This window comes from Gregarina niphandrodes, assembly GCF_000223845.1.
Source record: "Gregarina niphandrodes unplaced genomic scaffold scaffold00008, whole genome shotgun sequence".
In the NCBI taxonomy this organism is placed as follows: Eukaryota; Apicomplexa; class Conoidasida; order Eugregarinorida; family Gregarinidae; genus Gregarina; species Gregarina niphandrodes.
In genome coordinates, this window is record NW_011645779.1 from 317,767 (window position 1) to 337,464 (window position 19,698).

General features: G+C 55.7%; 11 protein-coding genes across 11 annotated transcripts; 4 read left to right on the forward strand and 7 right to left on the reverse strand.

Moving 5' to 3' along the window:
- Positions 1 to 22: 22 nt before the first annotated feature.
- GNI_057420 (protein tyrosine phosphatase) lies at positions 23 to 655 on the forward strand (the record flags this gene model as incomplete). Its single annotated transcript, XM_011131689.1, has 1 exon — positions 23 to 655. The coding sequence occupies one exon, from the start codon at positions 23 to 25 to the stop codon at positions 653 to 655; it is 633 nt and encodes a 210-aa protein (XP_011129991.1).
- Positions 656 to 987: 332 nt separating this feature from the next.
- GNI_057430 (protein phosphatase 2C) lies at positions 988 to 4,691 on the forward strand (the record flags this gene model as incomplete). The annotated part of the gene is made up of 2 exons (XM_011131690.1): positions 988 to 3,523; positions 3,793 to 4,691. The coding sequence occupies 2 exons, from the start codon at positions 988 to 990 to the stop codon at positions 4,689 to 4,691; spliced, it is 3,435 nt and encodes a 1,144-aa protein (XP_011129992.1).
- Positions 4,692 to 6,188: 1,497 nt separating this feature from the next.
- GNI_057440 (ribose-phosphate pyrophosphokinase) lies at positions 6,189 to 7,545 on the reverse strand (the record flags this gene model as incomplete). Its single annotated transcript, XM_011131691.1, has 2 exons — positions 6,189 to 7,156; positions 7,377 to 7,545. 2 exons carry the CDS (start codon positions 7,543 to 7,545, stop codon positions 6,189 to 6,191), a joined length of 1,137 nt encoding a protein of 378 aa, XP_011129993.1.
- A 749-nt stretch (positions 7,546 to 8,294) lies between these two features.
- GNI_057450 (hypothetical protein) lies at positions 8,295 to 9,985 on the reverse strand (the record flags this gene model as incomplete). The annotated part of the gene is made up of 2 exons (XM_011131692.1): positions 8,295 to 9,423; positions 9,489 to 9,985. The coding sequence occupies 2 exons, from the start codon at positions 9,983 to 9,985 to the stop codon at positions 8,295 to 8,297; spliced, it is 1,626 nt and encodes a 541-aa protein (XP_011129994.1).
- Positions 9,986 to 10,280: 295 nt separating this feature from the next.
- On the reverse strand, positions 10,281 to 10,767 carry GNI_057460 (histone H2A; the record flags this gene model as incomplete). Its single annotated transcript, XM_011131693.1, has 2 exons — positions 10,281 to 10,490; positions 10,576 to 10,767. The coding sequence occupies 2 exons, from the start codon at positions 10,765 to 10,767 to the stop codon at positions 10,281 to 10,283; spliced, it is 402 nt and encodes a 133-aa protein (XP_011129995.1).
- Positions 10,768 to 11,230: 463 nt separating this feature from the next.
- Positions 11,231 to 11,976, forward strand: GNI_057470 (hypothetical protein; the record flags this gene model as incomplete). Its single annotated transcript, XM_011131694.1, has 2 exons — positions 11,231 to 11,369; positions 11,450 to 11,976. The coding sequence occupies 2 exons, from the start codon at positions 11,231 to 11,233 to the stop codon at positions 11,974 to 11,976; spliced, it is 666 nt and encodes a 221-aa protein (XP_011129996.1).
- A 222-nt stretch (positions 11,977 to 12,198) lies between these two features.
- Positions 12,199 to 13,470, forward strand: GNI_057480 (glycylpeptide N-tetradecanoyltransferase; the record flags this gene model as incomplete). Its single annotated transcript, XM_011131695.1, has 1 exon — positions 12,199 to 13,470. The coding sequence occupies one exon, from the start codon at positions 12,199 to 12,201 to the stop codon at positions 13,468 to 13,470; it is 1,272 nt and encodes a 423-aa protein (XP_011129997.1).
- Positions 13,471 to 13,568: 98 nt separating this feature from the next.
- On the reverse strand, positions 13,569 to 14,176 carry GNI_057490 (hypothetical protein; the record flags this gene model as incomplete). The annotated part of the gene is made up of 2 exons (XM_011131696.1): positions 13,569 to 13,630; positions 13,675 to 14,176. The coding sequence occupies 2 exons, from the start codon at positions 14,174 to 14,176 to the stop codon at positions 13,569 to 13,571; spliced, it is 564 nt and encodes a 187-aa protein (XP_011129998.1).
- A 167-nt stretch (positions 14,177 to 14,343) lies between these two features.
- Positions 14,344 to 17,768, reverse strand: GNI_057500 (MORN repeat protein; the record flags this gene model as incomplete). Its single annotated transcript, XM_011131697.1, has 3 exons — positions 14,344 to 16,764; positions 16,890 to 17,625; positions 17,728 to 17,768. The coding sequence occupies 3 exons, from the start codon at positions 17,766 to 17,768 to the stop codon at positions 14,344 to 14,346; spliced, it is 3,198 nt and encodes a 1,065-aa protein (XP_011129999.1).
- A 16-nt stretch (positions 17,769 to 17,784) lies between these two features.
- On the reverse strand, positions 17,785 to 19,017 carry GNI_057510 (regulated-SNARE-like domain protein; the record flags this gene model as incomplete). Its single annotated transcript, XM_011131698.1, has 1 exon — positions 17,785 to 19,017. One exon carries the CDS (start codon positions 19,015 to 19,017, stop codon positions 17,785 to 17,787), a length of 1,233 nt encoding a protein of 410 aa, XP_011130000.1.
- A 178-nt stretch (positions 19,018 to 19,195) lies between these two features.
- GNI_057520 (hypothetical protein) lies at positions 19,196 to 19,522 on the reverse strand (the record flags this gene model as incomplete). Its single annotated transcript, XM_011131699.1, has 1 exon — positions 19,196 to 19,522. One exon carries the CDS (start codon positions 19,520 to 19,522, stop codon positions 19,196 to 19,198), a length of 327 nt encoding a protein of 108 aa, XP_011130001.1.
- Between the last annotated feature and the right edge of the window lie 176 nt (positions 19,523 to 19,698).

Genomic DNA, 19,698 nt, shown 5'->3' on the forward strand with positions numbered 1-19,698 from the left:
AGCAGAAGGCGAGCGTCGCAAGATGGAACCATATTGGAACGGGTACAAGTCTTCTGAGTGCACGATCGAGAAGGTTAGGGAATTGGATGCTGTCGTGGGTGTAGAGAGGCATCTACGGGTTACTTGTCACAATCTGGACGGCAAGCTTAAACGAAGAGCGGTGATACAGCTACATTATGACGACTGGCTTGATCACACCACTCCCGACCCGAAGAAGTTCAAGGCGCTCGTACGAGACGTGGCGCCCTTCTGCTGTGCTGAGAAACCCCGAGTAATCGTGCACTGCAGTGCCGGCGTCGGAAGAACTGGCACCCTCATTTCTGCACTCCGGTGCCACCTGATCCGGAAAGCTGAACTCGCAAACAAGTGGACGCCGACCAATCGGGCGCCGACCAATCGGGCGTCGACCAATCCCCCGTCCCGGTCTAACGATATTTCTACCAGCAGGGAGGAGGAGGAGCCGCTCTATCGCCCAATCGGCAGATGGGTCGACGCAGCCGCGGCCGTTATGACAGCAGCTGAGGCCACCACGGTGCAGACACCCTCCTTGATGCAGCTGGTGTTTGAGAGCGTAGCCATCGCCAAAGAGCAGCGTTTCCTCTCCGTCGAGAGCAAAGAACAGTTTGAATTTTTGACCACCCTCAGTTTTCCCTAAACGACCCAGCGCGGCCTTAAACGACCCAGAACGGCCCTGAACGACGCAAAACGGGCCAGAACGACCGGAACGGAAGTGGTGTTTGAGCGGCAATAAGTGTGTCTCTCTCAGCGTGTATATATATATATCGATACCTGTTGGGAGTTGTGGGAACCTTGCTTGTAAGCACCCTGCTTGTAGGCCACTTGTTTGAGTGCTTCTGAGGACTTGTGTAGAGGATCTGTCTAAAGGATCTGTATTAGAGGACCCTGTGTAGAGGACCCTGTGTAGAGGACCCTGTGTAGAGTGTAGAGAACATATTGGTGACGTCTCAGTGGAGAGATTCAAATGAAATGAGGGCGTCCGCGAGCACCTCCTCCCAGGCGGCCGGCGTCGTTACTGGCCCCGACCGCGGGACTTTGTTCGACGGCGACGTCAACGGCTGTCGATACGTCCGTGCTGTGGCTTGGGGTGCCTCTTGTCTGCAAACGTCCAGTCGTGAAAACCAGGACGGTTGGAGCGTCAACGTTCTAACCGGACAGGCCTGGCCTGGCAAACGTAAAGGCATGATCTTACGAAACGACAAGTTGATCTCCTCGCTTTCCTGGAGCCACGAACACCCCACCTGCACCATCGTCACTCACCACGGTCCTTTGGGGCACGTCCCCCTGGGGCACGTCCCCCTGGGGCACCGCCGAATGGATGACGACCGAATGGACTACGAGCGAATGGGATGCGAGGGAATGGGCTACGACGAAAATGTCCAGCCAAGACCAAGTATAGCGGCCGTCAACGCGGTCGAAGAAACCAATCCAAAAACGGATTACAATGCGCCGAGCGTTGCCCCTTCCGCCAATGTGCTTAATGACGGCCCGACTGGGTGTCGCGACCCGGCGGGGACTCCTCCGCCTCCGCCTATGCGTGTGTGTCCGCATGCAGCACACTTGTTGCACACGCCTCCATCGTTGTCCGGCGGCGACTCGGGTGGCGGGATCAATGAGTGCAAGAAGGTGGCCCGGGTGAGTGGGCCTGCCAGTGGGAACGTGTTGCGCAATTTATTGCGTGCAAGTGGTTCAATTGCGACGCAGTGTCTTGACGGCGAAGACTTAGTGGGGAAGCCCGTGGGCAAAATGCACCCGGCAGCGCGGGCAGTGCCAGCCGCGCAAAGACCCTCCCGGGGCCAACTTTGCGCGGATGCGATCACGTTCACAGTGTTGGACGGACATGGCGTGGGTGGTCGGCATGCAAGCGCGGCGGTAGAACGAGCGTTCCACGAAGCACACGTGCGTCTCGTCCATGAGGTTGGTTGTGGGAAAGAGAATGGTCACCCAGAGAACGGTCGGACAGAGAATGGTCGCCCAGAGAACGGTCGCCCAGAGAACGGTCGGACAGAGAATGGTCGCACAGAGAATGGTGGGCCGGAGAACGGTGGTCCAGAGAACGGTGGTCCAGAGAACGGCCTTCCCGACAAGTCCATGTTGGTTCCTAGGTCGGAGGGAACGGTTCCGTTTCTGCGGTTAGAGAAGCCGATTGCGCAATCAGCATCTCGGTCAGGAAGTCCGCCGTTGTTGATGACTCGTATGATGGAGTTATTGAGTGGGGCGGTAGCGGAGGCACAGGCGGAGGTGGAGCGTTTGAATGATGAGTTGCACAAGGACTTCGGAACGACTTTAGTATCGGTGACGTTGGTGAATGATGTCTTGATCTCGAGTTCATGTGGCGATTCAAGTGCCTTGTTGGTGGCGTTGCCGAAGCTGGCGGGCGCAGCTCCGATGATCGTGGAGTTATGCCGACGACATCATTTGACGGAAGAGGGCGAAATAAGCCGAATTAAGAAGGAGGGTAAGGGACGTATTATTATCGGAGATGGTGGAATTTTGCGTCTTATACCCGCGGAAATGACCTATACCTGCGCTAAGAAGTCGGGCCTCAGCATTAACATGGCGCGCTCCATCGGTCATGTGTTATTCAAAGAACGAGGCCTCTCCGTCAGACCCGACTTCACCTTCCTTACCCTCGGTACACTACCCAAACTGCTAAAGGAATCCAGAGATAAAGTTACCCATTCGAACTCAAATCGATCCATTTATAGACTGCCCCCCTTAGACATTAATGCCTGCAAAGCTCTCGCCAATGCGTACGGATTTAAAGCACGCACCAATAGCAAACACGACCAGACGAAACACGGCGGAGGCAAACAGAAACCAAAACAACTACACGGCGGTAAACAAGACGGCGCCAAACACAATGATGCCCTACACAATGCTCCACGCAATGACTGTGATGCTGAACGTAATGACTACGAGGTTCCACGCAATGATTGTGATGATCAACACGGCGGCGCGGAGAGGAACTTGGCGACTAGTGCGCTGGCGACTTGCGCGCTGGCGACTAGTGCGCTGGCGACTAGTGCACTGGCGACTAGTGCACTGGCGACTGGTGCGCCGGCCCGGGAACAAGAAACGACGCGCGGCAGGGAGGGTCGCGGTCGGGGAACGGAACTGGACGTCGGTCGACCAGTGACGAGCGATGGAACGCGGAGCAACGACGGCCAGCGCGGCAGCGCCGGGTACAGGGCAGCGTCTCACGAAGGCTGTCGACCACCTGGTGGAGACCCGGCGCTCTTTTGCGCACTGCCGCCCACGGCGCCTTCCACCGCCGCCGGGAGCGCAGGGATCCGATCCTGGTTCAGAGCTAACGGCCGCAAATCAGCAGTAATCCCCGCCGACCTCTTTCTCTTGCTTCTCTCTGACGGCGTAACGGATGTATTCAGCTCCACTTGTCTGATCGAGATGCTAAAGTGCGCGGCGGACATGGAGCGGTTTGCGGCCGCAGTGACCGCTGCCGCCCGGGATCGCCGAGTTAAGGGGGGGCAGAGACCCGATAATTGTACGTGTATTGCTGTTCGACTCATCCCTCCCACTTTTTTTTAAATCAGATGAGTCCAGCTTTCAATAACGCAGCGGCATTCAGTAACGCAGCAATGAATACCGGTTCCGCACGTGTGTGCGAACCGAATTATGCGCGCTCCGCCAGCCGTCCGAACCCTACGCTGCAATATGTGCCAGTCAATACAACTTTCGTGCCCGCGGAAGAAGTTACTCGCCACCGAGTAGCAACCACCTACAATCCCCGGTCAGTTCCTTGCTTTGTTGAAGATCTTGTCACCATTCAATCGGGGAACCGGAAGGGGGACGGGTGCCCTGTTCACGGCATGAAGAAGAAGAAGGGACCGGCTGCTGCTATTACGTCTTACGGCACCCAACGCTCTTCCGCACTGCCACCGGCCGCAAGCAGCTTCGCCGTCCCACCGGTTGCCATCCAGTCTGGCAACTGCCTCTCCCCAAACACTTTTGTTTCTCCCTCGGCCGTAGCCAACGGAACTGCGTTGACCCGAGGAGGGCACTCCCCGATGGTCCGTCGGAGCCGTGGCGCGGTCATTCCGACGGTCACACCGGTTCAATCGGAGGGTGCAAATTATAATCAGGCAGACTATAACCAGGCCGGTACTTATAGCCCAACCGGTAATTATAACCAGACGGCTAATTACAGCCAAGTGGTTAGTCACAGCCAGCCCTTGGAGGCTAGTAGCCCAGTGGCTAATTACAACCAAAGTGGCGCTTACAATCAAGGGGCGAGTCACAACCAGGCCGGTAACTACGGTCAACATACCGGCAACTATGGTCAACAGCACGTCCCTACGGGTTATACCCCCCAGCAGACGGGTTCTCAGGCTATCTCCCAGCGGGACGATTACTACGGCCAGGTCAGCGATCACGCAGCCAGTCACATGAGTGATATGCAAGTAGTGCCTCGCGGAACTCCTTCGGGCTCCCACGACTTGTATACCCTCTCCTACCCACATCCGGAATTCACACCCAGCCATGCCAATCATCCGCATGGGGATGAACCAGTTGTTGGCCGTGTAATACGGGAATCGCTGCCTAGTCAGAATTCGGGACTCGTGAACATTGCCGATCCATCGACCTCGGAAGGCTACACTACACTCTCCGCCGTTCGCGGAAGACCTGCCAACAAGGCCCGCACTTGCTGCTAGTTCGCCATGTAGGCATCTATGTAGACAACCTACTGCAGATATCCGTCTCCAAGGATGGAGTTATTTTTTAGTCTAACACAACCCCTCCTTTGCAGCGAATTGACCCGTCCAGTTGACCTGTCCAGCCCACAGGTAGTCAGTTCAGGTTCAGGCGGCGAGAACGCAGACTCTGGTACAGACGGCGGCAAGGCGTCGCCCCCCTACCCCCAGGAGTAATTGCCAAATTATAAATACAGAGGAATTTTTTTCGGTCGAAAATGCAGCAGCCTAGCTACAATACTGTCGATGCTACCTTGTACGCCCCTCAGGGATGCCGATTCGTTGCTCCTGGAGAGTCGCTCCGGGGTAACATGAAGCCATTGTATGATACTTATCAAGTCCGCACCTACGAAGCTGACCCGGTGTTCATGACCAATTCTCAGCTCCAAGCCGTCCCTCCTATTGTCATGCAGCAACCCAGAGGTGTTGAGGACAATACGTCAAGCTCCTCAAGCTCCTCCAACTACCGTGCGGCTCACAAGAAGGCCCAGCGGAGGAAGTTCTGCTGCTGCTAAAGAACTTCTCAGGTGTGTGCACCCGCCGGCACACTCGCTCCGTGAACCAAAGTTATCTTAATTATCCGTGACTCAAATAGTACCATGCCAGTACTACCCGCGAGGTGCCTATTGTTCGTCCAGCAACAGAATCTAACGACAGCTGCTGACACCACTGTCGGGCGATGTGGCTGGGACGATGCAGCTGACCAGAAGAATGAGATGCAGAAAATCCGAGATCGGTAAGGGACGGAGAAGAGAGAAGAGATTATCAAAAACCATTTTTTACCAAGGAGACTATCTCTAGTTTTATGTTCACCGTATAGGCAGACAGTGTAAGATTTCCATACTCATTCGGCATTTTAATGGGTGCAATGGGCGGTGAATTTGACGTCCGGAGGGGTAGCGCGAGAAGCTTGGTGCATATTTTTAGCGCACCATGTTATCGGATGCCCACGATACCAGAGTGCGCCAGAAGAGGTACTCTGGGAGTCCCATGGGGCTGACCATCCAGCGGACGATGTCTAACTGGGGGGTCTATGGTAGCAACTTTCTTCAACGCGTGGTTGACTGTTGCTGCGCCCCAGCCCCCGCAGCTCCCGCCACAAAACAGGAGATACTAAAAGCGGTCGCTGCCAAAAAATAGGACCCAGACGGCCATGGATGGTGCAGCAGCTTCGTCAAACTTTTTGTTCTTCCTCAAATCATTGTCAAGTCTTCGCTTAATTGATGCACGCTCGCCCAGCTGACGCCGGTTTTAGCGACACGTGCCTAGTTGATGCGCATTCTTGGTAGCACACACGTGTGCGTGGCGCATTTTCGCATAGCCATTGCAAAGCGGGACGCTATACAGCGAACGCAATATGGCGGGACGTTGTCCGGCGGGACGTTTTATATGGGTGGTTAGCGACGGCAGCGCGGTTGGGGCTTCGTCTGCGCGCTACATGCGTCCGGCTGACCTGATTCAGTGGGTGTGGTGGTGCTCGGAGACGTCGAAGAAGACGTTGTGGAGCGATTCTTTGGTGTGTACGTGGTAGATGGCGTCAGCAAGGAGTTGACCGATGGAGAGCTGAATGATCTTGGAGCAGTTGTTGATAGCGTTGGGTTGCTTGATGGAGTCGGAAACGACGATCTCTTCAAGCACGGACTTTCCAATGCGGTCCAAAGCGGGGCCGCTAAAGAGGCCGTGGGTGGCGAAAGCGAAGATTCGCCTGGCTCCCTCAGCCCTGAGCATCTTGGCGGCTTCGCAGAGAGTGCCGGCGGTGTCGACCATGTCGTCCACGATGACGACGTCGCAGTTGCGTACACTGCCGACCAGTTGCATGGATTCAATCTCGTTCGCGGCCTTGCGTTGTTTGATGAGCATAGCAAGGCCGGTGTCTTTCTTGCCTGTCAGCGCGGTGAACCCCTCTTGGAACTTCCGGGCTCTATACACACCACCAGCGTCCGGCGAGACGACGACGGGGTTTTCGAGCTTCTTGTTTCTAAAGTACTGCAAGCCAACCTTCTGAGCCTCCAGGTTATCCACCGGTACGCGAGGCCCGAAGAAACCCTGTATCTGGCCACAGTGCAAGTCCACGCTGATCACTCGGTCCACACCCATCGCCTCAATCATACGCGCCACATCTGCCGCAGATATCGGCACTCGACTCGACAACTTCCGATCCTGGCGAGCATATCCGTAGTAAGGAACCACCGCTGTAATCTTCTTCGCGCTACTACGTCGACATGTCGAAATCATCAGCAACAACTCCATCAAGTTCTCATTGACCGGTGGAGAAGTTGGCTGCACAATGTACACGTCACGACCCCGCAACGAATCCAGGAACTGCAACGAAATTTCGCCGTCCGCAAAACGGGACAATTTCAAACGACCTAGAGGGATACCCAAAGAAAATGCAATCTTCTCAGCAAGCTCACGATTCGACGACCCTGCATAACAGACATTACCCCTCGGCGGAAGTCCCGTTTAAAGACTTCCGGTGGGCAGGATCGTGGTGCAGAATTCCCATGGGAAGAATGCCCGTGTCCGATTGTTGTACCACACGTGTGCTGTCTCGTGTACCACACGCGTGTGGTGTCTCGTGTACCAAACAGGTGCACACACGCGCGACGACACATGTGAGACAACCGACCGAGAGAGGTGACTTACCGGTGAAGAGAACGGCGCCTTCAAGGGCATTGCTGCCTGTGGAGTCCTCCTTACCCTCTACAGCCTTCGTTTCTACCACCTTGGCGTCTTCCTCGCGAAAGGACTCCACTGAGCCCGACCGCTTAGAAGAGCTGGTCGTCTCCGGCAGCAGATGCCGGACTCCTGCCATCGTAGCTGAGAGAACAAAGTAAAATTTTATCTCACACCCCGGGCCCCAGGATATAACCCCAGAACGGTTATATCCGCAGAATCACTAGCATCCCCCTCCAGTACTTGTCCCATTCTTCGTACCCCAGCCAGCCAGCCTTCGTATCCTGGTCCAGCGGGGATTCGTTCCCAGGTCAATCCCACTTTCTTCTTGCCCCATCCGCCTCCCTGTTAACACCAGTGCTCTTACCGAAGACTGCTGTGGCGCTTCGCTTCCAGCCACGCCGGTCCTTACGGTCCTCTTCTTTCGAATCCTACAAGTCCTCGTTGCTCTACTTCCGTGTAAACTCCCGTGAGTGATGAAACATCCATCCGCCGGTGAAACGTCTTCCGGGTGCGGACTGACCTCTTCACGACCGTTCGAACTACCCATGTTCCTGGCAGGTGCGGTCAGAGGAACGCCTTGACCAAGACGTAGTCGGTAGCTACCAACTGCGCTCTTAGTAATCATCCTTTTTTTGTAAAATCGACCCCCTTCCTCTGCTATCCTTCCCTCCATTTTCTCACGTTCCAACCCCCTGTCATTTAACCGGCACATAAAGACTTGTAAAGACTATCTATCTACCTAACGGAATGCACACCGCTGCTGGCGTTTGGTCATGGAGCGTGGTCCCGAGCGGGATCCTTCCTCCCACACCGTGGAGGACTCTCGCCCCCTCTGGGAGATCGATGTTCGATCTCCTGAGACATCCGACCCGCAGGATGCTCGATCTAGTAAGACTGCCGTTGCGCCAGTGCTGGATCTGACGGCCATTGCTGCAAGCATGGAGCCTTTCTTGCGGCTTGTGTCTCGGGCCGCAGATCCTGCACACAGCCGGTCCAGCCTTCGGCACTTTGGGCGCTAGCAAGCTTTGTTTCTCTGGAGCTCGTGCTACTTGCCGGCTGGGTGCCAACGTTTTCGTTCGTCTGGGCGCCGAGTTTATCGCTCGACTGGACGCCAGCCTGGACGCCAGCCTGGGCGCCAGCCTGGGCGCCAGTCTGGGCGCCAGGCTGGGGTCGGAGCTGTGAACTGGTAAGGGGGCCAGTGGGGGCTACAGAGTTGGGTTGAGGAGTGCTGCTGGCAGTGTTTGATGATTCGCGCATAACCCAGAGAATCCGCGAGGCCAGGAAGCGGCCGATGTCTGGGAAGTAAGTAACCAGTTGGGTGAAGTGTGACTTGATGTAGGATGCGTTCAGCAGCGCGTCGACGGTGAGTCGGTGTTCGTATGGAATCACTTGGCTGAGACTCGTGGGTGAATTGTTGATGGGTCCGACGTCAAGTAGGTTGCTGGTTATGGGGTTTGAATCTATGCCCTGGGCGCTTCGTATAAGTTCCTGTGTACGTGTCCAAGATGTGAGGTGTTGTGGCCAGAGGAACAAGTCGATGATTAAGTCGTCAGTGAGATGTGTGGCAAAGAGTGGGTCTAGCCAGTTGGCAGATGGGCAATCGGGTCTGTATAAATGTTTCCAGGAGCCGAGCATTTCGGCTAACACCTGGTACAGGTACGGCCGGTGAGACAGGTAGTCCGCCAGTTGTTTCCTATCCTGCGCAACCCGCTCCCCTCTGTCCTTCCGCCGAAGAGCTGATCGTAGCCCCTTCAAATTACCCACCGCCCGGTCCTGGTAATCGAACCATCGCTGCAACCTCTCTGCGATCGCGTCAGCGTAGTAGTCACCATCCAAATCCACACCATACATACCCAAGTGTCGTGCCAACACGCGCGCAGATGCCAGATACAATACATAACACCGTTGTCCCAACTGTAATACCGGGTATGAAGGGGTCAACAAACCGCCAGGCCGCATCTGCAAACTGTCCACTATGTGACGAGTGTCGTCGGTAGACTTCAACACAGTCAACCTATACATACATACCTATACTTCCAGGTCCGGATTCGGGTCCATGGCGGGTGTTTTGTTCGTTACCTTAGAGGCACTTTATTGAGTACGCAGAGCAGTTGTAGTGCGCCATGTCGTTCGATGAAGACATCCTGGCAAAAGGTCATCACGGTCACGGTCGGGAGGGTCGGGACTCCGAGAGTGGCGAAGGGCGAGATGGAACCCGCGCCACTTGCCATCCGCGCGTGGCCGATGGACCGGGCTCCGGGAGATTGCGCCAGTAGTGGGCGCCCACGTTGCGAGCGGCTGCGACTGTGCATGCCGTGAGGCTCAGGCTGATAATAGTGTGCTGGCAGACCGTACTCCGGGTACTCGACGACACCCAGAGGCAGCTGTGCATCCGCCATGTACAGCGCCTCCGAATCGCCCAGTGCCGATCCACCCAGTCCCAGCGCCGAGTGAGGGTAACTCTCGAACCGCCGGTTCTCCTTGCTGTAGGCCCTTTGGTGCCCCGACACCTTCTTCTGATGAAGCACGTACGAAGCCGGCATCGCCATCTGCGGACTAAGACCCTCCGATCTCATTTGCTTCGATTTTTTCAGACTCTTTTTGCACCCACTTCCAATCGCGTCGTTCAACCCACGATCTGCTGCAGCACACTGTTTTGTGAATTAGCCAACCCGTGCTCTGTCTGATCTACCCGCGATTAGTAATGCTATCTATGAACTGTAATCTATGTTACTGTTTTGTGCGCCGAGCCGGCCCACTTATTTTTCACACCACGACACGTGTGCGAGATCTACACACTTGTGGGATATATACACACTTGTGGGATATATACACACTTGTGTGACACCTCCAAACGCGTGACAGCTTTGTTCACTCGTCTGGTCTGGTTTCCTGTGCAACTACGTGCGAGGCAGTCTCAGGAGGGTTCGAACTCCGGATACTGGAGCCGGTGTGAGCAAGAGTAATATTCTTGGCAAGTTCACTAAAGTCCACGTCGTTTCGAATAGTGTCCAGTAAATGCGCCGGGGTAATTCGTTGTCGGTTCTGACGCTTTGCCTCTTCTCCACTCACCTCCAGAAGCTGAAAACACAGGTTATAAGCACAGCAGAAAACCGTTCGGTGTAGCATGTAGCACATTGGGTCGGCGGTTGGATTAGGGACATACCTCAGCCACAAGATACTCCAACACGCCCGCTAAGCAAATCGCTGCTTCCGGTCGAATTCGCTGCCCGAAGCAGACTTCTTTCATGTGTGATCGAACACGCGCACAAGGAAAGATCAGGCCGGCCTTAGCCGTCATCGACTGACCGCCGGATTTAGAGCCACTGGGGGGGTGGATAGGAGCCTTGCCGCTCATTATTGGCTAAGCCGCTTGTTCTGTTGTATTTTTTCGACCTGCAAAATCGGCAGGAACACTTATGTGTGTCAACAGAAGGTGGAAAACCAACTCCACTCGTCTCTACACACCCACCCACCCAGGCACCGGCAATTAGCAATCGCAGTCAACCACATAGACGCTTCAGCACAACTGGCACCTGACGGTGGAAGCCTAAATGCTTGCCGACAAAAAGCGGCGGGAGTTAACCGGATCCATAAGATCACCTCGCCACTAAACACGTCAGCCGGATTCCCGCCTTGGTTTTTAAGCACCTGAGTGTGTGGTGTCCAGCTTGACTTGAGAGGGGTGAAAGATACAGTTACCAAACCGTAACCAACACCAGAACTGCAGCTGTGGGAAGAAGATTGTGTTGTGGGAGGGTTGTGCGGATGGAATGCTTGGTCGGTGGCAAGGGAAGGTATTTTTTTAGGAGGCTTACAAAATGACGGTGGCCATGATATGTGTAGCAGGGGAGGGTGGGGAATCCTTCCTGCCTGTGATCGCCGTTGAACTTTTAAAACAGCACGATAAGGTGTACATCTGCTGCAAGTCCCAAGGGATCCTCGACTCCATCATCTCAGGTACGTTATATCCACCCCCACCTCTGTTCGACCCGCACCACTTGTGGGCTGCCGTTGGGACACATTTTTGTTACCTGTAGTCGCCCCAAAGTGTGAAAGGGTGGTGATGGATGAACTGGATTCGGTTGCAATCGAGAATTTCAATGCCGTGATTCAGTTCGTATGTCCGAGTGGGAAGCAGCCTACGTCAGGCACCACGGCGCTCATGGACTGTGAAAAAATGACGCAGGTTCTGTTGCCGAGGATGCGGGCCGGTTCGTCTTTGCTATACCTCGTAGGAATCAGCAACGACCTAATGGAGGCTGCGTGCGAGGCCTACCTTCGCCAGATGGTGATCAAGTTACGGTACCAATATATCCATTCTGGAGTGCGGATTGCCCACGTCATTAGAGGGAATACTAGTGGTAGCTTGCCCGGTAGCACCGCTGCAACTGGGAGTGCAATTGGAAGAAACGTGTGCAAATATACCGAGCTGTTGCCCGAGGATTTAGCTGAATGTATCCGGCATATAACTTCCTTGCCACCTTCTGTTTGTATTAGCGAGATCGAGGTGTTTCCCACCGACCAAGTGTCAGGTGGCTTCGCCTTCAGTTCGCAGATTTTTTAGTCCAGCAGGTGACCTTTCTGGAACGTATTTTACGCCAGTCGATCTTTCATGTATTCCACACACAGCAACATTTCCCATACACACAGCCCCAAACACGATTCCACAAGCAGTTCCTGCTGGGTTCAGCACTCAGCAGGCTCAGATTAACCACCCGCTGAGGATGGCCGAGGGAGCGACCTTATTTGGTTTTATTACCGGACGGGTAATTTCGTCGAGTTAAAAATGGATCCGAGTACGGGCGGAGGTCCAAAGCAGTCGTTGCCTATCGAAATTCCTCCTGAGGAGGTAGGCAAGCCGCATCGCTTTTGGGATAGTCAGCCTGTTCCGTCTGTCAGTGAGGCACTGCCTGAGGACTGTGGAGTAATCGAAACCAAGTCCATAGACGAAGTTCGCAAAACGCCGGTACCACTACCGGATACCTTCGAATGGGTGGAACTGGGGGAGGAGGACCTACAAGAGATCTATGAACTCCTTTCCAAGCACTACGTGGAAGACAACGCTTCCTGCTTCCGGTTCGAATATACTATGGAGTCATTAAAGTGGGCAATTTTCCCGCCTGACAGCAAGCGGAGCTGGACTATAGGAATTAAGACCATGGTGAAAACTCCAGCTCTGGACACCAAGGCGACGGCCATTGGGGAACGAAAGGCTCAGAGAAAACTTGTTGCTTTTATTTCGGGTATTCCGGTCAAGATCAATATCTTTGGTAACCGGATTGCAGGTGGCGAAGTCAACTTTTTGTGTGTGCACAAGAAGCTAAGATCCCGACGTTTGGCCCCCATTTTAATAAAGGAGCTAACTCGGCGGATCAACCTTGACGGTGTGTGGCACGCCCTCTACACCGCCGGTATCTTCATACCGCGTCCTGTTACTGACTGTCGTTACTACCACCGTTCGATGAATGTTGCTAAACTTGTATCAATAGGATTTAGTGCTTTGAGGGCGGGTGAGAGCATCGAGGAAGCTAAGAAGAAGGCTCAACTACCGGACCACTTCACCGTTCCCGGTATCAGACCTATGGAGGAGAAGGACGTGGCTTCCGTGACCCAGCTTTTGAACAACGGATTCGTCAAAGATAAGATCAAATTGTATACCGAACTGAACGAAGATGACGTCTGCCACTGGCTCCTTACCAAGCAAGGAGCCGTTTATACTTACGTCAAGGAAACAGAAGGAAAAGTCACCGACTTCTTCTCCTTCTACGAACTCAACTCCAAGGTTCTTCGATTCAACCAAGAATACGACCTCCTCAAAGCTGCATACAACTACTACTGCAACGGCACTACCATGTCCCGTAAACAGCTCCTGGAACAGTCCATCATCGCCGCAAACATCCTCAAATACGACGTCTTCAACGCACTTGACCTCAACCACAACTTCGAATGCTTCCAAGAACTCCAATTCGGACCCGGCGACGGCTCCCTAAAATACTACCTGTACAACTACAAATGCCCCCTCATTAACCCAAACGAAAATGGGGTCATCCTCAGCTAGCCAAAACCTCCTTCGTTTTCCAAACGCTGTTCAGCAAACGGCCCACACTAACCCCATCACGAGTTACTCCACAGGAGCAATTACAACTACCGCACTTCTCACAAAAAATTCTTCATCACCTCCAAACTTTCAACGATAGAATCCGCGATGGATTCAAGAGCTAAATAAACAACACACTATTGCTGCCCCCTCTAATACACTTACTGGCAGGAGTCTGCGGCTGGGTTAAGGCGTCCACTGACTCTTTGATCGAGTCGCATATAGATAACGCTTCTTGACTAAGATTTTCTGCAGGGATCGGATACTCGATAATTCTCGGCGCATACACCGGATATCCGACTTGGGTCTTGTTCACCTTCAACTTGGGCAACTTGAATTCAATCGAACGAACCTCTTCCACAGGCACCGGGATTACAACTTCTCGCGTCACGGATCGCCTCTCCGCAGCTGCCTGCCCACCACAAGCCGCTTGCTCGCCATCAGCCGGCCCAGTGTCAACCCCTTGTCCTTCACCGGCGGCCAGCCCTTCCGTGCCCTCTTCAGTCACTGGCGTCTGCGCTCCGGATCCCATCGCTGTGCGCTCTGGAGAACTTCCGTACGGAGATGTTCCGTCCCCCAGATACTCGACATCATTGCCGCTCTCGCCGATCGTGCAGTCCATACTTGCGGGCGTGGTAGTGGCAGCCTCGCTAGTTCTAGCCTTCATCAGGGCTAAATTTGCTCGCGCATGTGTTCGAAAACTTTGTGCCGGAAGTGCTTACGCCATCCCGTGGGAGTGCTTTGTGCAGTAGTAAAATCGCGCAGACGAGACCGCGGAGAAGGTGGGAAGGAAGGGAATTGTTGCGTCTGCCGTGTGTGCATACGCGTGTGCGTTCACAATCTTACCTGGGCTGGATCATGATGTTTGATTAGGTCGCGGAAGGTCTTCTGTTGCGGGGGCAAAGGTCTACGCCTGACCTGAGGTTGGTGCGACGGCGCGGGGCGGGGGCTCTGTTGAGAATAGCCTCCCGCAAAGTACTGTCTCGGGGGCTCGTAGGAAACCTGGTGTCTGTGCGGGGTAGGGCCGTAGTTCAGCGGCGCAGCATACATGTGGGAGTCGGTTCTACGGCCCCGACCAGGCACCGTCTCGTAAGTACCGCCTACCATCACCGGTCCGTAGCTCTGTACGAGTCCATTGTAACTCCCGACGGGTCCGTAAGCCGTGGCCGGTCCGTTGTAACCCCCAGCGGTACCATGACAACTCCCGGCAGATCCGTTGTAACTTGCGGCAGGTCCGTTGTACCCTCCGGCGGGTCCGTTGTACCCTCCCGCGAGTCCGTTGTAACCCCCGACAGGTCCACTATACCCTCCCGCGGGTCCGTTGTACCCTCCAGCTGGCCCGTTATAACCTGCGGCTGCATTACCGTAACCCGAGACGGCGCCGTTGTACCCCCCGACGGGTCCGTTGCATCCCACGGCCGGGTAGCCAGAACCGGGGTACAGCGCCGGGGCAAACCTGCCGGCGGGCGAGCTCCGAACGTCTCGCAGTGTCGCAGCCGGCGCCCGGCCCGTGCTCTGGGGACTGTAGGGGCAGTAGGTGGGGTCGCAGCCTTCGTGGCCGGTGGCGGAGTAGCCGGCTGGCTCGCTAAGTGGCTCGTAGTACTCGGAGCGCTGCGGCGAGGGACAGCTGCCGGCGCCCGCGGCGTCGTGGAAGCCGTCGGGGACCTCCGAGCCGGGGGCCTCTGAGCCGCCCGGGGCCTCAGAGCCGTTCGGGGCACGGGCCTCTGAGTCGCCCAGGGCATCTGATCGTCCGTAGTCCGGTGAATCCGACCGCCCGTAGTCCGGAGCATCTGACCGCCCGTAGTCCGACTGGCCGTAGTGGGGCGTACCGCAGGAGGGCGTGGCGGGTCCGTGGCTCGCCGGGCCCGCGAGCGACCGTCCCGGCAGGCCGCTTCGTCCCGGCAGGTCGCGTCCGACGGGGCCGAGCAGGTCGGTCTGCGACGACTGCGTGCCCACTGCGACTCGGCAGCCTCCGAGCATCGCAGGTGGCGCTGGGCCGCGAATCACGGGACCGCCGTAGCGCAGAGCGGGACCGCCGCGACGCACGTCCGGCTGAGCCCCGTCATGGACGAGAGGCAGGCCGTAACTGCGGTCGACCGCCTGCAGTTCGAGCACCGCTGGCGGATCGGGACACGTGTAACAGGTGCCGGTCGCCGGAGCGTAGCTCTCCAGCACCTGTCCCGTCGCGGGCAGACTGTTCAGGTCCTGTGCCGCGCACTCCTCCGGTACCTCCTCGCCCTCTTCCGGAACAACCAGTTCCTCCTCCTCGGCCGCCAGGTAGTGGTCGGGCCGCACGTCCTCTGGCTCCAAGTCGTCTTCAGGTTCCAAGTCGTCTTCTGGCTCCATGTCGTCTTCTGGCTCCAAGTCGTCTTCCGGCTCCAAGTCGTCCTCAATATCGTCTTCCGGTTCCAGAGACGGCAACGTCATAGACCGCGGCGACTCGGTGACAGGATCCACGATCGGCATCGGGCGCTCGACCTCGCTCGCGGGCCGCTCAGGACTAAGCTCTGTACTGGGATGACCCAGACTGGGCAGCGTCACGCCCGCCACCATCGGTTCGTCCGCAGACGTTTCCTCCGTGACGATCGACGCCGTGTGTCGGCGGTCGACGCGCGACTCCGCGCCTCGCGACGTGCTGCCTTTGCTGCGCAGTTTGGAAGACTGCTCGAACTGCGCCCGGTCAAGCTGGGTCCGGTCAAGCTGCGCCCGTTCAAGCTGAGAGCGGTCGAACTGAGAGGGGTCGAACTGAGAGGGGTCCAACTGAGAGGGGTCCAACTGAGAGGGGTCGAAATGAGAGGGGTCGAACTGAGAGCGGTCGAACTGCGCAGAACCGTTCTCGAGTCGGGCCGCAGACAACTGGGCGTTCGGCGGCAGGGAGTTGGAGAGCTGCGCCTGCTGCTCATACCAGTCATTTTGTGTTTCGGAGGCTGCGGTGTGCGCAAAGTACGTAGACTGGCTGGTCGTTCCAGCGGCGGTCCTGTCGCCTCCGCCATAGCTCGCGTTCGCCGGCTTGGTGTCGTAACCGGCATAGTTGGGGACAGCATAGTTCGAGTTGTAAACGTTGCCCTTTACGTAATAATCACAAGACTTCACATATGCTCCGTACGGGTCCGTCTCGTCCACCACCTCTGCTTGCTGGCGCGCCTCCGGTACTCGAGAGGGCGGGTCCGAACCCGTCCAAGCCTCAGTAAAGTAGTTGGTCTTGTACCAGTAACCGCTGCTGGTCCTCGCTCCCGTCTTCTCAGGGTCATCTGGCTGAAAAAAAGAGAACTTCAACGAGCAACGTTACATAACACAGGAGCGCAGCGCAATGGCCGCAGCAGATAACGGTCGGGACAGGTAGCAGGCACAGTGTAACGGGTGGTCATAATGGGTCTTACATAAACAGGTGAGTCAAACATTTCGGTTTGGTTTGCATACGAGCCCGAAGCAGGATTGTATGTACCTTTGCAGACCGCAACTCTAGGGTTGGGCATCTGGGTTAGCGAGTGGGGTCCTGAGCCTGGAGTTCTGTTCGGCTGGTACTCATGTAAGTTATCGATCCGACCTGAAATGTCCACGACCACCCCGCTCTCGATAGCAGTGGCGCTTTCTCGGATGGCTGACGACTGCAGACCATTTTGTCGATTATTGATTTGACCCTCATGGACGCAAGTCTGGATACCGCGCGGATCGTATCCGGAAAGGTCCGGCTGGAAAACTCCCCTACGCCACTGACCACGAAACATGATGTTGTTCGGGTTAATGAATATACCATAACCTTCCGGCCGGTCGTTGAGCCAGTTGCCATCATACACCGCTCCATCAGCAAAGACCAGCTTACCCACCCCTTGGATCATATCACCTTCCCAATCTCCTTCATAACGACCCCATTCCTCGGACTGAAAAACTCCGTGGCCTTCTGCATGTCCATGTACCCACTGTCCGTCGTATTCCACTCCGTTAGGCCGTAGTAGATGTCCCTCACCATGCGGTCTGTATTCCTCGTCTACCTCTCCAACATATATGGTACCATCTCGCCACTGCATCTTGCGCACTCGTCCGGCACCCGTAGTACTCCCCGCCGTTGTCGTTCCTTCATCTGTAGTCCATGAACCTTCAGACACCAAATCTTCCCTGCAAACAAAGCGCTTTCCGACGGCGCACACACGTGTGTGCGCGCGCGCTGCCAAAGCCCTGCTCCGATACAACCGCGAGGAGTCTTGATCTGTGCCTCACTTGTTAGGAGTTAGTAGCAATCTATGTTGTGCTTGGTCCATGTTTTTTTAAAAAGCTTTATTTCGTTTCTATTGTGAATACTAGCAAGCTAATGCCCCCGATCAATACCATGGACCCGAAGAGCAGTCTACGTCTGGCCAGCCAGTCCTGGATCCGTCGGACGGGTCCCAAATTGGATCCTAAGGACATGTTGGTTATGTAGGTCAAGGAGATTGTCATGTTGATGACGCAGCATGCTCTGTGTTTTGGTGACGGGTCGTGTTGGTTACTCTTGGTTGAATAGCGAGCGAAATTGGTTGAAGCACGTTGGATATTAGAAGTCTTTTCGACGAGAAGATCGATTCGTTCCTTGCGGTTGATGATCTTGTCTAAAGACTGAATTAGGACATTATTGATCTCGTCGATCTTTCGTTCGAGTACCTGTTCAGCGCTCCCAACGGTGGTGCCGTCGGCGGTGTTGGCTGGACTGGTGCTTTCACGCAGCGGATCTTTGAATCGTGACTGATTCGGCGAGGGTTCTTCAAATAAGCTTTCTTCGAGTAAAGGTTGTTCGAGTAGGGGTTGGTCCAGGGAGTCGGGACGGGGTCCAGCGAGATTAGGCCGGCGCGATTGGTCTTCAAGAATGATCACGTTTTTGCCGTTTTTATTTCCTGCATTATGGTCGGCCATTGTTCTCTGGGGGGATGCCGCCTTGTTGGGCGAAGATGCCCGGGCAATGGTGGACATTGCACTAGTGTTGTATTTGTAGTAGTCGTTGGCGGCGTAAACTTGAGAGTAATGCTTATTCAATCGCGCAATGGTGGGCGCGAATTGCCGGGTCAGCGACAGAGGCAAGGCTTCGTAAGGAGTCCGGGACCCGTAACGCGTCTTGAACTCTGCCGCCAGGCCCATCAGGTAGCGATAGGGCAGCCGTACGCCACGCGACTTATCCCCTAAACAGATATAACGAATACTCGGCAAATCGAATTCTTCGTATATGTGAAAGACATACTGACTGTCGTACAAGTAAGATACCAAAGACGCGTCTTTTCGCGTTGTACCCGTCGCACCAGCCGTAGACATACTAGTCGTAGCCATACTAGTCGTAGAGATACTAGTCGTAGACATTCCCGCACTCCCCAGAACGGCCACACTCGACTTGCCTTCCTGGCGGGCCCCTACTACCGGGCCAGTTTTACTAGATGCCACCAGAGACGGCAAGATAGACCTTATCACCGCCGAGAAGTTCCCCTTCGTGTCGGACCATTCCACGAGGATCACCACATCTCTTGCGATCGCTGTAAACAACATGTAAAAGGAAAAACCAACTCAAGCAGCTGAGTTGGGAATCCTGCTGAGTGTATCTGATCCCACACTGAGGGGGACGGATTTGATCGCACACACTGAGGGGTGTGCAGAAGTGGTCAGAGTTCTCATGGTGGTTGAAGTTCTAATGGTTGGAATGGGTATGTTCGGTGTAAAATGTATGTTAGAATGCTTTTGTAGTGTCGAGTACGACACTCTGTCGGTAGTTGTACATGACGGCGCGCTTTTCTTCGGGTGAGACGAGGTCGTCGTCGTACACGAGCACCCCGCCCGGCGGCTGCGGGGCTACGACGTGGTCGGGCAGCGGTGGCGGCGGTGGCGGGGCATCGCCCGTCTTCGAACCGCTGACTATGTTGTTCAAGGGCAGTCGCGGCGCGGTGGACCAGCCGGACGGCCTCTGCCCGGACTGCAGCACGTTGGGCATGATCAATGTGGGCATGCTCATGCCCGCAGCTGCGTTCGGGCCCGAGGCCTGAGGCAGCAAACCCATCCCCGGAACCGCTCCTGCGCCCCCGAGCATGCCATGCAGCCCACCAGGAGCGCCTAGTCCGGAAGCTGCCAACCCGGGCGTTCCCAGTCCGGGGTTTCCCAGCCCGGGGTTTCCCAGCCCGGGGGCGGCACTGACGAGGGTCGGAGTGCCCAATCCCGGAGCCCCTGTGAGTCCCG